At 35.0% G+C, this 16,265-nt stretch overlaps 1 protein-coding gene across 3 annotated transcripts in view; it reads left to right on the top strand.

Annotated features, from left to right (window-relative positions):
• Positions 1-16,265, top strand: part of TSG101 (tumor susceptibility 101) — a 33,141-nt gene that overhangs the window by 10,648 nt on the left and 6,228 nt on the right. The window contains exons 6-8 of one of the 3 annotated variants that reach the window (XM_081955128.1): positions 1,870-1,936; positions 5,032-5,129; positions 8,600-12,772. In XM_081955128.1, coding sequence (XP_081811254.1) covers positions 1,870-1,936; positions 5,032-5,129; positions 8,600-9,177 — 743 coding nt within the window. In that variant the 3' untranslated portion in view covers positions 9,178-12,772. Of the gene's footprint in view, positions 1-1,869; positions 1,937-5,031; positions 5,130-8,596; positions 12,773-16,265 lie in introns of those variants that run through there. The other 2 variants (XM_081955127.1, XM_081955129.1) reach the window with 2 other exon arrangements.

Genomic DNA, 16,265 nt, shown 5'->3' with positions numbered 1-16,265 from the left:
ACTCAGTGCTCCTTGCTTCTGCAAATGCCAATGCTGCCAGAGAGCAGATGGATATTTTTTTAATGCAATTAAAAAATTCTGTAGCTTCCAGTAATCTGCATTATTAGATTAGATAGGGATTTAGCTCCCTCTATTATATTATAGGAAAGCTATAAAATTGTTAAATTGAATAAATTTCAGAGCCCCCCAAGGCAATTATGAAAAAATTATAAATTGATTTTAAAATATTGAGTGAATAGTTGCCATACTTTGGGAGTTATATTGGGTATCTTATATAAATAACATTGCGTCAACTTCGTGTTACGAAGCTTATATCGCTTTAGTTTTAAAGTCTGATAACCCTATCATTGAACAAATTCTTGGCTGATATCTCAATTAAACCATGAGCTAAGATTTTAATAGCTACATTAGTGAGAAGGTTATAGAAGGTATTTGTGATGACCCGGGGTGTGTTACAGTTTTCGTATAATAATGGTGGTTTTCATTTTCTTGAACATACATTAAAAAAGGGTGAGGTTGCACCTGATATTTTGAAGCCAATGAACATTGCTGTGAATGCTCCTCCTTAACTTTTCCAGTGTCTTAATTTTCTTCTAATTCTTTCAATTTGGCCAAGAATATGTTTTCCATATGATCCACTTATGTCATATGTCTAAAGTGTGTGAGTTCAATGTTTTTTTTATAAATGTTAGTAGTTTTGTTGTAATTTCTTCTGTAGAGTATGTAAGGTTTATTTTCATAATATATTGTATGCTTACTAATTTAATAAAAATTAATTGTAATAGGAAAACATGTTTCTATGTTACATAGAGTAGACATCTATTCTTGTTAGATCTCTCAGCAGTAACATTTTCAATATGCATACTGCCAAGCACCTGCATAATGAATTTATTATCTCTTGCCAGTAGATGTCAGTCAAACATTTATTATCCATTAGTTTGAAATCTTTTAGTTAATAAATGACTTTGAATGCAAAAGTAAAGTTTTACAAATTATAGGAATATTGCACATTAATGACCAAACTAATAAATTTTCCAGAAATTTATTTGGCTAGATGTTGGTGACATAATAAACTATAATGAAAATGATTAAAATACAGTTTAAGAAGGTTAAATTGGCATGAAGAGATGTTATTTAAACCTAATATAGTACATTTCATTTGTTTTCCCCCAAGATCAACACTCTCACTTCCTGTATGTTAAACTGAATTTTAAGAAATGCAGTGAAAAGAATTAAAAGGAAAAACTTCATTATATTGCTAGATTTTTGCATGTACAGCTCTAGGTTTTGTGCTATAAGCCAAGAATGAGCTTTTAGGTCTAATGTTTGCAATTTTAAAAATGTGGACGACTACAAAAAATAACACTCTAACTGGAGGTAGCTCTTCATAAAATATCTGCTACCCCGAAAATAGTAGTGTAACTGCTTCATTTCATTCCTTCCAATCTGGCAAGATAATATCTATCAGTTCCACTTGTCTTTTGACCTTTTTTTCTGGGCAGAAGGACATATTTCCAAGTAAAGCATCAAACCGCAGCCACGCATCATTTTTATTTTCTCACAATTCCTTTGGGCGAATACATTCGTATAAATAAAGATGGTGCTAGAAACTGCCACTTGGCTTATCAGCAAACATCCTGCTCTTATTCACTGCACCTGAAAATAAGGTCATAGGGATGCCAGAGGGGTTTCAGAGGGCATCATGTTGTCTTTTGCTACTGTAGCATACGTGATAAACCTTTGAAGCATTTATTTTTATAAATATTCATAAATGAAATATTTCAAAACATTTGGCAGTATAAAAGTAGCATTTTAATGTGTAAAATTATCTCCGACTGATAACATTTGCAAAATTGCTTTTGTACTCAGCTTCATATATGCCAGGAATGCCAAGCGGAATCTCTCCTTTTCCTCCTGGACAACCTCCTAACCCAAGGTAAAATAAATCTGCTTGCACGGTGAGAAACATAGTAATTTTGATTATGTCCTTTTGTGCTATTTCTGAGATGGAATCTTCGTCTAAACATATGTTTCAAAAATATGCGCACTTCCAAATTGACCTCTATGAAGCTTTTCTTTTTGAGTCACTGCTTATTTAGAAAGTTTAGATCAATGAATTGTTTAAATAAATTTAGCTTTATTTTGTTAATTTTTTTTAGACAAGAATCTTCTTCAGAAATTAGACGTTGCTTGATCAGGAGGTTGAACAAGATGTGTTACTTCATTTCCAGTAGCTCCACCTTTAGAACTTTGCATAGAAAATCTGTAGGGAAATCTAAAACCTCATTTGCGTATCACACTTAAAATGCCTAAGCAGCAAGCTGGTGATCTACTTGGTTTGGTAGGTCTTTCTGCAGTCACTCAGAGAAAGAAGGCTTCCATGTTAGTTGTGCATGTTTTTGGAATAGCCTTCATGTCTTCTGCAGCCTAAATTAACATGTAGATCATGATTTCATTCCGTGGTTTGTGGTAACCAGACATACAGTGGTGCATCTAATGCTGAGCTGATACTCGATAGATAAGTATTTTGCAAGAAAAGCCAGCAGATATATAGAAGAGGCATCATTTCCCTTTGAGGAAAGGTACTCTTAGTGTTCAAATAAATAAGCCCCACTTTCTTTTCTTTCTCTCGCCCATTCTTCTAAAGCAGGGGTGTCCAAACTTGGGAACTTTAAGACTTGTGGACTTCAACTCCCAGAATTCCCCAGCCAGCCATGCTGGCTGGGGAATTCTGGGAGTTGAAGTCCACAAGTGTTAAAGTTCCCAAGTTTGGACACCCCTGTTCTAAAGCTTTCATCACATCCAAGAAAAGCTAGGACAGGTTCCTTCTGCATTAACTTCCGTAGTTGGTCCAGAAGCAAATTAATATCTTCTTTGTATGCATGCTTTTTTAATATTTTCATTGCAAGCCCAATCTCTCCAAACCTCCTTGAAGCTTTTATTCAACCGGAATACATTATTTTCTCCTTTACCACCTTTCATGATTATTGTGTTTTGTATGTGATCCTTATTTCCGCTGATCTATTCGCAAGGCCAGTTTAGTGTTTGATTATCATTCCCAAAATATGTTTTTAACCTGCTTCAGTTGCCTTAACAAGCTTTCTGAACTTTTTTCTGATATTTGGAGGGATGGCAGATTTCCCATAAACAGGTATGGTTCAGTGTCAGAAAATTTATGTATGTGTGTTGAATTCACATATATGTAAGGCACAGGTGTCTGTGAAAATGACTGGGCTCTATAACAGAGCTCCTTGTCCTGGGTCTTGCTGCAATGCCATTCTAACATGCAAATGCATATGTAAATGTACACAACAAGAAGGCAAATGAGGTTCCCGTATGTGAGCAGTTCTCACATGTAGGTCTAGGGATAGAGTCAGCAGTGGACAATACAGAAACAGTACTGGGAAATGCAAGGCTGTTCCTTTCCTTAGAATTTCTGAAATGTGTAAAGGAGATCTCAAATTTGTGGCTCTGCGGTAAAACTAGAACATTTTCACCACTGATCATGCTGGATTACATTGCTCAGCCTTCTAATTCAGCAACATTCAAGAACTACAACACTAGGCAAATTTAAAGTATTTTTAAGGAAGCTAAAGGCTGCATTATTTTTATTCATTTGAATATTCTTTAATTTTAATTATTTAATTATTAATTGATGGCTACGCAATCTAGGTGAATTACTAGGGATGTTTTCAGTACTTTTGATCTTAATATAAATCCTGCAACATACTCAGTTTATTGGGATTTTTTTGTCCTCCCATAGCATTCCTCTGTGTACTTTTCTGTTAAAAAGTTGTAATTCATTTTGATCATCTGTATGCGAAATACAGAATGCAAAAATACCATTTTATCTTCCAGGAGATACAGGAATCTGCTTGGTGTCCATGCTATGATTTAAAAGATTGCAGTTTTCTTTTCATGAAAGTAACAGAGCAGAATGAAAACAGTTAACAAGAGACTACCGTATATACTTGAGTATAAGCCGAATTTTTCAGCCCACTTTCTGGGCTGAAAAATCCACTTCGGCTTATACTCCAGTGAACAAAAAAAAAAATGTGGCTCTTTAAACATTTTAATGCTGCTCTTCTGTGTGCCAGGCGCCCGCTTCCCTCCCTCCTCTCGGGATTCGGAGGGAAGCTTCTGCATAACCCCGGCGAGTGACAAGTCTCCCAGGCTGTAATTTGCCGAGCTGTACGCGCGCGCCTGTTTTCCACGGCGTGGAGCAGCGGCGAGATTCTGGGCGGCGAGCGATGATTCCGGGGACCATCAGTGGGGGGGGCAGGGTCCCCCCTCGCGTTCCTCATCTTCCCGGATGGCCCCTAGAATCATCGCTCGCCGCGCAGAATCTCGCCGCTGCTCCACGCCGTGGAAAACAGGCGCGTGCGGACAGCTCGGCAAATTAAAGCCTGGGAGACTTGTTGTCACTCGCCTTTGCAGAAGCTTCCCTCTGAAGCGTTCCGAGGGAGGGCTGTAAACTTCCCTCCGAAGTCTTGGGATGTTCTGAGGAGCCCCCCAAGGCAAAACGCCACTGCCAGGTAGTTAAAAGTACGTCTCTGATTTGTCTCTGTCAGTCTCTCTCTGATTCCCTCTCTCTCTCCCTCTCTCTGTTCCTCTGTCTGTCTGTCTCACTCACACACACACACACTTTTAGCAATTTTATTGTTATCTACCTGTATTTTTATTTTTGAAATTTACCGTGAGCTGCTGCATTTCCCAGCCTCGGCTTATACTCGAGTCAATAACTTTTTCCAGTTTTTTGGGGTAAAATTAGGGGTCTCGGCTTATACTCGAGTCGGCTTATACTCAAGTATATACGGTAAGCCTTGAATAGCTGAATTCGGTGTCTTTCCTTCAAATGTTTTGAGCATGAGTTTAAAAATATAATATTCATGTATAAAAATAACATGAAGTAGTTTTCAAACATATAAGCATCAATGAATTTATCACTAAACTGAATAGTAATCTGATTATAGTTGAATCCATTAAGGTTGAATAATCCTATTTTGTTTTCTCTTTCATTTCCTGGTCAAGTGGTTATCCAGGCTACCCTTATCCTGCACCTAGTGGGCCATTTCCAGCAACAACCAGCACACCCCATTATCCTTCTCAACCTCCCGTAACCACCGTGGGTGAGTAATTTCAAAAGAACCATTTCAAAGGTGGAAAACGAGATTTGCATCTGCAAATGTACAAAAACCAAAATACTTACATTTACAAAAATTGTTAAGTTTGTTATAGCAACAAAAGAAACCTATGATAAAAGCAGTATTTTGATTTTTTTTTTACTAATTCATATATTACATATATTGTTTTTCCTCCAATATTTGATTTACAAAACAATGAATGATTTCTGCTGTTTCACTCATGAGGAGTCTTTATTTTTAATTGATTCCTGTATGTGATAAAAATTTGTATGTGTTTGAAACTGTCATCTTAGTAAGTCGAAAATGAATTAAAGCCAAAAAGCAAATAGAACAAAATTACGTAATTGTTTTATTCTCTAATCTTATTCTGGGCAGCTAATCTTAGTTTTGACATTTAGATTTTGGGAGAAGTTTTAACATGTTAACAAATGCATAGGAATACCGACAGTGTAATCACTACAATGCAAATAGTGATGCTGCAGCTAAATATAGTATAGTAAAGAATATAATTACAGATAAACATAGGAAACCTTGACAGTCAATGTTGCTGAAAATTTGTTTGAATAGGCTTGAGGTATCTTCAATATGTTCTTCGATGCATTTTCAGGCCTCCAGATTTCTATTCTTTATGTATTATTGAGCAGGTACATCTTGTTAGAAGTAGCATGCATATCCAATTTCATGGGTAGATACTCAATTGATGTATGACTATTGTATGTACATTTTACTTTCTGTCAGATAAAAATTCAGATCAGCAGCTGTTTTTTATTCCATACATGGCTAAAATTCCTTACTGCTTTGGACTAAATGGTGCATTTACAATTAAGTCCATTTGTAAAAAGTCCTAGAAATTTGGAAGCAATGACCACATCTTGGCTGTTCATCTGATTGGGACTTTGCCTTCCCAAGAAGTAAACATAAATCTTGAAACCCAAAAATTTGTTTAGAAGGCACAGCATCATTTAGTCCAGAGAGCAGTCCAGGGCATGTTGACTCTCTTGTAATGATATTTTGTTGAAAAGCCAGAATGTATCCCCTTTTCCTAGTCATCCAAGATTACCAAGGCAGCTAATGTAGAAAAACAAAAAATAATTAATATTTAATTAAATGCCTAATAATATAATGATAAAAATTTCCAAAAAACAGTAAATCTTAAGCTAAGATAGACGGAACTAAATATGGCGCCCAAGACAATTTATTCCATAACTTGGGAACATGATGGAAGAAGTCCCTCTCCTGCATTCTGAAGGTGTCTTTTTTAAAAAAAGGACTTTCTCAAAGACTTTTGGGCGCAATCAGAGTGTTAGCCCAACCTTTGAAATTGTTCAGGTTAATCAGTATCTGCCAGAGCTATTTATTTATAGCTTTAAAAGCGGTGTAGTGGATACTGGTTTGTAATTACACAAATCTTTTGGATTTAGGATTTTTTATACTTTAAAAAAATATCTTGTAATTGCCTCTTTGAAGACAGAAGATGATAATTGTGTTTAAGCATGAACCTTGGCTACTTTAACAGTGGAAATTCTAAAGGGGACAACAAAATCATCAAGACCTTCATATCTTCAAGATTTACAATGAATAGTCAACTTTATCTGCTGCTGCATTGTTCATTGGCTACTATTTCTCTCCACATACTAAAAAAGAAGATGCTATTCAGTATGGAAAAACAGCAACAACTTACAGGTAGTCCTCAACTTACAACAGTTTGTTTAGTCACCATTCAGTTACAAAGGCACTGAAAAAAAAAAGAGTTAGGACCGTTTTTCACACTTACAACCATTTCAGCATCTCCATAGTCACATGATCAAAATTTGGATGCTTGGCAACTGACTTGTATTTATGACGGTTCCAGTATGCTGGGATCATGTGATCTCCTTTTGCGAGCTTCTGACAAGCAGAGTTAGAATTTAACAACTGCAATGATTCATTTAACAACTGTGGCAAGAAAAGTCATAAAATGGGACAAAATTCACTTAACAAATGTTTCGCCTAGCAACAGACATTTTGGGCTCAATTGTGATCATAAGTCGAGGACTTATGATTTGGATCTGACGCAATAAGAATGCAAAAATATGGTTCCTTTTGCTACCTTCACTTTACAGAATGCAAAGAGATGCTAGTACCCACTCAGCCTGAGGTTTCTGAGATTTCTTTATTGGTGTTCAAACTGTCATTCCTCCTGTTTTGTCATTTGTATCTGCCTACTTAATCAGATGTTGGTAAGAGACGGAAGTATACTTTGAATCAACAGTGTCCATTGCCTGGGATTATTTTGTATTCTACAGATGAAGCAGGACGTTGTTGTTGTTGTTGTTGTTTTGACAGTATTGTCAAAAGCTCAGGAAGCTCAGCTCAAGCTCAGGAAAAAAATGAATTTACGCAGTCATTCAGATCTATTAACTGCCTGGAACAGACACTTTTAAGCTATCATACCTGCAGAGATTCATAATCTTCTATGAACATTTCATACAGACTCTTTGTACTTCGCACTACCAACTCTTCTTGAACTGAATGCCAAATCAAGAATGTATCCTGTTCCATGAATGGAATTTGATATTAATGGGGACAGGTGTTCCCTAATCTGGAAATACTGTGCTGTTTCTTACTGGGTGACTTCAGCACATTCACGGAATATTCTCGACGACAAGAAGCCTAGCAAAATGCAGACACCAGAGGGTCAGGTAGAGAAGTAAGAAGAGAAGTCTTGGGAGACTCAAAATCATAATCGTCAATCTGTACTCTCGTCATACCTTTTTTTATTGTTTTAAAGAGGAACCTAAGCATTTGCATGTAATTCAGCAAAACAAAATTGATCCTCCTTCAAAAAGTTGTAATATGGTTTCGTAGATACATAACTACAAGAGATACAATAAAAAAAGTATTGTATCTGCACTGCTTTCTCAACCACTATCTGCCATGCTTGATGATCTCAATTAACTCTGGCATTCAATTACTTTGTGTTTTTTGGCCTATGTAATTATATTTTATTCTTATCTCTATTAATCTCTTAAATTGTCTTGGTGGGGATTATGTCTAGGTTCAGTCTATCAATAACTGGTTACTGAATATTGAAAGCTAACAATGTTAACTGCTCTTTCAAGAAGAGCTAAATGTCTACTTGAGTCTTCACTTGGCAAAGATAGCTCTGAGTTGCTCTGGAAAATATCAATAGATAGAGGGAATGGGGGTGGGGGAAGTATGGTTTTCTTTTTATTGTTATATAACTTAGATGCAATCATTTATCTGTAAACTGAATACACCAACATATTAACAGTTGTTTGAAGTACCGTTCAAATCAAATTGGCAATATGGAAAGTTTTTGCGTGTTCATGTCTAACATTTTGATTGTTTTTACATGGAGCAATGCAGAAAACTATTCTGGGTAGAGTTTTCAGAAAGGGCTTTGACCACAAAGTTGATGAAGGATTAATGTATGTTTGTTCTCTTAATAGCAGATGGCAGAAGAAAGCAGAAACAGGTATGGATTTGTGGTCATTCTTATGTTTTCTGGGCAGAAAAACGGGCACTTGAAAGAAGCTTTGGTCCACAATTGGGAATTCGACTGGACGATGCCAAATTACATTGGCTAGGAAAGAGTGGAATGGTGTGGGATCAATTAGTACCCATCCTGTTGCATACAAGACGGAGGCTAACAGATCCTGATATATTGGTGATCCATCTAGGAGGCAATGACTTGGGGACAGCCAGTAATTTGGATGTCATAAACCGAATGAAGAAAGATTTTGGACTTCTTAAGCAAATATTCAAGAATACCCTTTTAGTCTGGTCTAATATCATACCCCGGAAAGTATGGAATCAAGAGATACCCCATAAAGTGATGGAGAGAAGCAGAAGAATACTCAATGAAGAAATGGGCTATTTTATACAATATATTGGAGGGACTGTGATCCAACATGATTTACTTGTACCAGAATCTCCTGGACTGTTCCACCTAGATGGTGTGCTCTTATCTGAGAGTGGCACAGATATCTTCAACCTGGATTTACAAAGTGCTTTAGAAACTTTGATTTGATTTTTAATTGGAAGAAAAATGATACCCGTTATGTATTAACAACTGTGGAGACTTTCTACAAATAGAGAAAGTTCTGAACAGCATGGTAACATGAATTTATAGATAACAGACTTAGCTTATGATTTAGCTGGGTACAGATTACTAATGCGGTTATCTGTGACATTGCCCTATAATCTGCAAAGATTGTTTTTGTTCATGTGTTTAACTATTTTTTTGCAAATACAGTTTATTTTTTTCATTTACTTTAATTCACTTCTCAAGTATGTTGAATGAGACTGCCATAACAAATTTATCCTTGATTGATCCCATCTCCCCAAAGTGAACATAGCATCATTATATCAATCTACAGTATAAGTAACAGTTTACAAAGCTGTTTCATGTGAGTCAGATGGGACTAATTATTAAGTGTTATCATATTGGGGTTAGGAGTTATTCCAGTTCTCCTGTAGAAGTTTGACAAACTCTTTTGTGTATGCTTTGAGGGTCATGCACAAGAAGGGGAAAGAAAGGAAAATCCCATTACACAAATGGAAGTCAGCTAATGTATGTTGGATATAGCCCACTATTACTGATTCAGCATTGCAGCTTGGAACATTTGTTCTGCTTTTCAAAAAGTGGAAGATTATATAAATATAATGGGAAGATCAAATGAAGATCTAGTTTCTGACATGCTGGTTTTTGAAAATACTTTTCCTAGGTAAAAATTTAAGCAATTCTATTTCACAATTGCATGTCTTATAGGCAGCAATTAGTGGCTGGTTTAAAAGTAGTATTCCCAACATAATTTATTAAGGTAGGAATACTATTTTAGTCCCCCACATTCTTCTCCACCTTTCTGCCTTTTGTACCAGCTTTGATCCAAATCACAATATCTGTTAGTATTGAACTGTGGTATAAAGTTGTTTCATTTACTGAGCTCTTAATAATATGCATTGAGCCATATCACCTTATTTTTGGCATAATGGAAAATTGGTTTAAAATTGGGGACTAAAGAATTGCTGCTTCTTCTTCTAGCAATTGTTCTAGATATGAGAGCTCTTAGGCTTGTTGTAAGAAAGGTTTCAATGATTCATTTTCCTAATGCATGCAAAATAGTATCATATGCTTCTTAGAGCAGTTATGATACTTGTAAGATGTTAATTTAAATGAGAGGGTCTACAAAAATATTGTTGCTATGGTTTTGTTAACTCTGAGTGAATAGATCGCTTGTGATAATTAAAATGAAATTGTAATTATTTTCCTGTCAATATTCCCCCTGGGATAACAAAGCACTTTAGAGTTTTTGTTTGCTGTGCTTGAAGAAAATCTTTCTTTGATTCCAAATGCATAAAGGTAGAGATGTTCTGCTTATCCCAAATGTATTGTTGAACTGTTTGACAGTAGTGCTATAAGAGAACAATGCCACGTCATGCTTTGGCATCATTGATCTGAACCAGAATTTGCTTTGAAGGATTGTTCAAGGGAAGTACAATTTTAGAAGCAAGTAAGGAAAATTTACAATACAGAGATGTGTATATTTTCACACACACACCCTCCCCCTCAAAACCCTCCCTAACCTACTGTGCAATAACAATTTGGTTATTAAGGAGGAAACAATTTTGCAAACGAATCAAAACAAGACTCATTTTGTGTTTCAATATTGAATTCAACTTACACTGCATTTATGTGGTATTGTGATTTTAATTTTCTTAACAAGCAAGAGGGAAATCAATATTAATCATTTATGTCAATTTTCTGTCATTTCTGAAATGAGTTCCTTACTCAAAAGACTTCCAAGTCTGCTCAGCCCTAAAAGAGGGACTTTGAAAGCTTCATTCAATAATGAACTGAATGACTGAAAGTAAGACAAGTGGAATGGAATGTAGAAGACCAAGGTGTGGAGACAGCATCTTTAAAATATTAACTTCATAGAGTGAAACACTTGAGCAGGTTTATTTTTTGTAATTTACCTTAAGAATCTCTGAAGTTTCCAGCCAGATGAGGAGAATTATACTATCTGTGAGAGCAAATAGGACTGTGTTCAAATGTGTATGGCATGCTTCAGTTTTTTCCAGTGAGGGTTTAACAGCACAACTGCTGGAAACAGCAGTTTACAGATTACCTTTTGTATATTTGCTTGTAAAAGAGCCTTTAAGCTCCAGTATTTTGTCAGGATTTATCTTTCATAAACTATTGACATTGGACATCTGTTTGAATCATCTGATTTCTATAATTTGGAGGGTTCTGTTTAAAAAATAATAAAACATTAGCCTTTGTTTTCTTGTACTGTATGGTATTAATGGGCATCTAATAATATCCTGCAATTTATTTTTCTCCAAATCCTGTTTTTGGAGCCATTAAGAGTCATGTGCTGACACGGCACTTAGTCTAATATCAGATATACTGGAAATGGTTGCATTTTCAATTATATTGGCTACCCTGAAAATAAAGCAACCATATGGTATTTCAAAAGTGAAAGCAAATGTTGGTGCCAGTATTTAATGGCCATTATTTATGGCTAAACATAATGGCTTTGATTCAAGCTTGTTTTTACCAGGACTTGGAAAATGCCTTTCATTTGCACATGGTAGTCTCCTAATTTTTCCTCTCCAGATGTTCATCCCTGTGCTCTACTCTTGGGATACATATTTGCCAAACTGGCTTTGTGCCGGAGGGGCACTGGGCTCTACAAATAAGAAGAGATGGGGGTTGACCTGTTTTATAAATACAGTGAATTATTATTCTTTGGAGAATAATTTGTTAAAATTATTAGAAGTAGTCTTTCAGTCACAAATACTGAATATATATATTTGCATTTGGTTAATATGTATAAAATCATTAAAACAACTACAGCATTGATTCTCTCTTTGACTAAACAAAACTACCATCAATAAAAGACCTACTATTGCATTTAAATATTAGGGAATAGTTTCTCTGTCCACAACCAATATGGTGTTCTATATATCTCAGATTTTGATAATACAGATACGTTTGGCAGATAATTACCTACAGCAGTATGAACCTAGTAATAGGTTTCATAGGATTCTCTGGGTGACCATAGTTTCCCAAAGCTCTGTAGCACAAACAAATATTTTAGTTCAGCATCACACTACTGGTTGGTACTAGTATTAATTTTTAAAGATGTCACTGTCCTTTACACAAAGGCAAATGTATTTGTTATATGTTGTCCAGGTACCAACCTCACAGGACAAGTACTTTGATATTCTACACTGCTAATGTTTCCTTCCATTGGATGACTCTTGTAATTCATAATTGGAAGGAGCTATGTTGGTGATGGGATGAAAGGAAGAGACATTGTGCATTCATAACATCTCAGATTCGGTTTCCGGCATTTCTAATTAAATGTAGCAGGTAGTAGAGTCAGACTACAGCCTGATACTTCCAAGAGCCTCTTCCAGGCAGCCCGGCCAATGCTGGGATAGATGGACAAGTGGCTGGGCTTATCACTGTTTCTCTGTGTTTCTAAATCTCATCTATAATGAGATCGTTTGTAGAGCTTTTGGTTCAGCCCATGTGAAAACTTATGAATAAAAACCACTGTTTCCAGCTTGAAATAGGTCATTTTGAACTTGAAACAGATTGGATTTGAAATGTTTTGTGTTGTTTATGAAGTCCTTTTAAGCTTTTATTTGAAAGAGGGTGAAGAATGGTCTTGGTGGCATTCTGGGATAGATGATGTGTATTTACCTGAAATAAATACTTGTATTCCACAAATAGTTTCCCTTTAAAATGCAAGATTAACTTCCATTTGCTAAGTGGTTTTAGCAGATGTGGCAGGCAAGACATTGTTTAGTTTTCAGTTCAGGATCACCTTATTAGCTAAAACAATAAATATTTTATATCTCCCAAATAATATTCTTTCTAAGAGATGAGTTTTATAAATACTTGAGCTCTTGTGGGCAGGTTAGGAGAAGATGATGCAGAAGTCAAAAGATATTGTTTTATTTTTCCAGAAAATAATTCCCATTAAAAGAAATATAATTGTTCCTTTTTTTTTTTAGCAAACAAGCAAACAAAAACTTTACTCACCATAATACTCTAGGTGGTTTCCACAGATCAGTTTTGTAGACTGAAAATGCTGCATATGACAGTGGCTATTATTTTGGATTTATAGCTGTTCTCCCTTTCTCAAGGACCAAGGGACATTTCGGGCCAGAACAAATTAATGAAGGAATCAATCGTGATGGTTTGTTGTCAGTGTTCTTTCTTTTATAGTAGAAAAGTGACTTTATTGTACCAAGATAGTCTCAAGACTATTTCATTCTGAACTTGAATTAAGGAAAAACTTAGCACATAGTATTCTTTGGAAATCAGCAATTCCCGTCTTGATTTATAACTTTAAATGTATTTCACACTCTTACATAAAACTTCTGCCAAGGGTAGCAATTTAATCTATTTAGATTAAGAAAATAATTGAGCAATGTTAATATTTTAAGAGGAAAAAAATATCTTATGAGTGATATTAAATGTCAGTTTATTGAGCAGCCAAGTTCAGTGCTGGGAGCTGCTTTTCCTTTGGGCTTAATTGGTGGTCTATATACTGTAAGGTCGCAGTACCTTAAGGTCACTTCTGAAATCAGATTCCATATGGTAAAGGTTAAATGTTCCAAGTATTCCTTGTAATAAATGGCGGCATGCCACAGTAGCTTCTTAGTGTGTGGCTAATTATGGAAGAAGGAAGGAGAAAATGCTAAGACTCATTTTCTTAAAGGAGTAAACCAATATATTTTTCTTGTTTGGTATATATAATTTTCCTTGGTTCTTTGTACTTTTTTTAGACACATAAATTACTTTACACACATAGAGAGAGTTATACATACAGTAATTGTTTTTTTTTTTGGCCTTACATTTGAGTTGTATGCAATGTCTTCATAAATATGCAGTTGTGAATAAGAAATCCAATTTGTGTTTCTCTTATCAGTATAGAGATTGTATAGTATACTCTAGTTTTAGGTGGTAACTATCTTAGCTAAAAGACTCACATTCTTTGATTAGAATTGTTTCTTCACCACCCTTTGCACTGCCAAGGATGGGCAAGAGGAAACTCTGAGAGGGAAAATTCTGACATGCAAGTTTATGTTGTAAAGGTTTGGCACAATAGACTTTCCATAGGAGACCTCAGAGGGTCTGTTTTGGAAAAGTGAGAATTTAACAGCCACATCAAACAAGTAATTGTTGAGCTGGGATACATCAAAATGTTTCAGGCAATTCCAGAAGGTTTTAAGAAACAAAATGGTTTTTTAACATGATACTGAAATTTTAGTCTGTCTTCTGTGAAACCTGCATCCTTCTCCTCCTTTTCCCTACACCTTACCCCAGTTTAAATCCTACATTAGTCTAGCCACTTTGCATCTAAATTGTGAACTGCAGCTCACAAAAGATTAAGCCTTTCAACAAAAATGGACTTTGTTAATTACCAAAAATGAGTCCAGATTATCTAAGGCAAAAAGTAGGTGGATTTGAAATAAGACTATTACATACAATTTTGCATTCACTGTGTTGTTGTAAATCATGGTACCCTTTTAAAAATAAGATAAATTCTATATTACATCTTTCTTTCCTTTTCTATTTTAATTTAATTTTATTTTTTGTCACCTAAGCACATTAACGCTGAAACTCCAGCAGCACTTTTGTGAGTGTAAAAGTGGCTTGTTGAAAAACATACATAGCTGCCCTTTATTCTTTTTTTAAAATTGTTTTCTATGTTTGGGAGCTTTAAAGAAATGATTAAAACCAGTTTGGAGCTTTTATTTGCCCATACAAACAGAATGCATCTAGCAGCATTATCAACCTCAGTTTCTCCATTTCATTTCATTCTTCAAAATATGCACGTCCTTTAAAGAATTAACAATAAAACTGTTAATATCAAGTAATGTCAAAATGGTGGGTTTTTTCATGATGGTATTAACTTCATGAGATTTTCAGTATGTTTCTTGGCATGCTGAACACTCTATCCAATGTAGTCTGTAAATTGTATTTTAATACACCACGTAATATTGGCATTTGAGAAAAATTGTGTCTATTAGTGGAAAATGTCTAGAGTTCTGAAATTGTTTAATTTATGTAACATTTGTTATGCAGAAAGATTTCTTAGTTTGATACCAATTCTCAGAGTTCTTTGTATATGGCAGGCTTGCTTATTTTCAAGAGAAGAGAGATTTTAGGGAACAATGATCAGCATGATAGACATTCAGAACCTCGATTAAACTTGTTCCTAAGACTCAAAATGAAAGTATGAAAAAGAATAAGATACTTTGATATGTACTTTGATACATAATAAGATACTATGCTGAAATTCATAAATGAACTTTAAATACGTTGAAAAGAAAATAGAGACTGTACTGTTCAACCATCCTTCATTAGATTCTGAACCTGAAGATTTTATATTCATTTTTGTTACACATCATTAAAACCTGAATTTAGAAAAGTGAAAGCCCGAAGAAAGAAAATTTTAAAATGAATTATCGCACGTTCTTCAGCATCATATGAAGTTCAAAATGAAGAAATTTGGATCAGAATCTGTGACCCTGAAAGTCAATTTCATCTGAAGATCAAACCAGAATAAATAAAGTTGACAAGAAAGAATGGAAGTTGTGGGAAGAATAGACATTTTCAGTCATTCACTATTTTTATTTGTTGTGTGGACACTTCAAAAATATTGGTATTGTATTGATATGTATTAATAACTGGTATTACTGGAATGGACATATCAGAATCCCTTTCATAATCTGGATGCTGCTTCAGCAATGGAAATCTTAAAAGAAACAAAAAGGACTCATGATTTTGAAAAAGACTGTGATTTAGAAGAAGAATGTTAATATTAAGAACATTTATGGATGCGGCAAACTCAGACTACATGTGAAACCTGTGGCACTTTGAGTTGGTGTGTTAAGGTAAAATACAATTTTTATCATAAAGGGCTGTTCCTAATTCTTGCTATTTTGGATACTGTTGTAATACATGTAACTTAAAATCATTTTAGCCCGAATGTTTGAGAAGAAGAATTAAAATAAGAAAAATCATTTGTGCATGACAAATACCTGGCATCACATGTCAAATGATTATAATATTTGCCCTATAGCTTTTTA

This window comes from Natrix helvetica (genome assembly GCF_964273705.1).
Source record: "Natrix helvetica genome assembly, chromosome: 1".
In the NCBI taxonomy this organism is placed as follows: domain Eukaryota; kingdom Metazoa; phylum Chordata; class Lepidosauria; order Squamata; family Natricidae; genus Natrix; species Natrix helvetica.
Note: the sequence above shows the minus strand (reverse complement) of the source record. Positions and strands in the feature narration are given on the sequence as shown.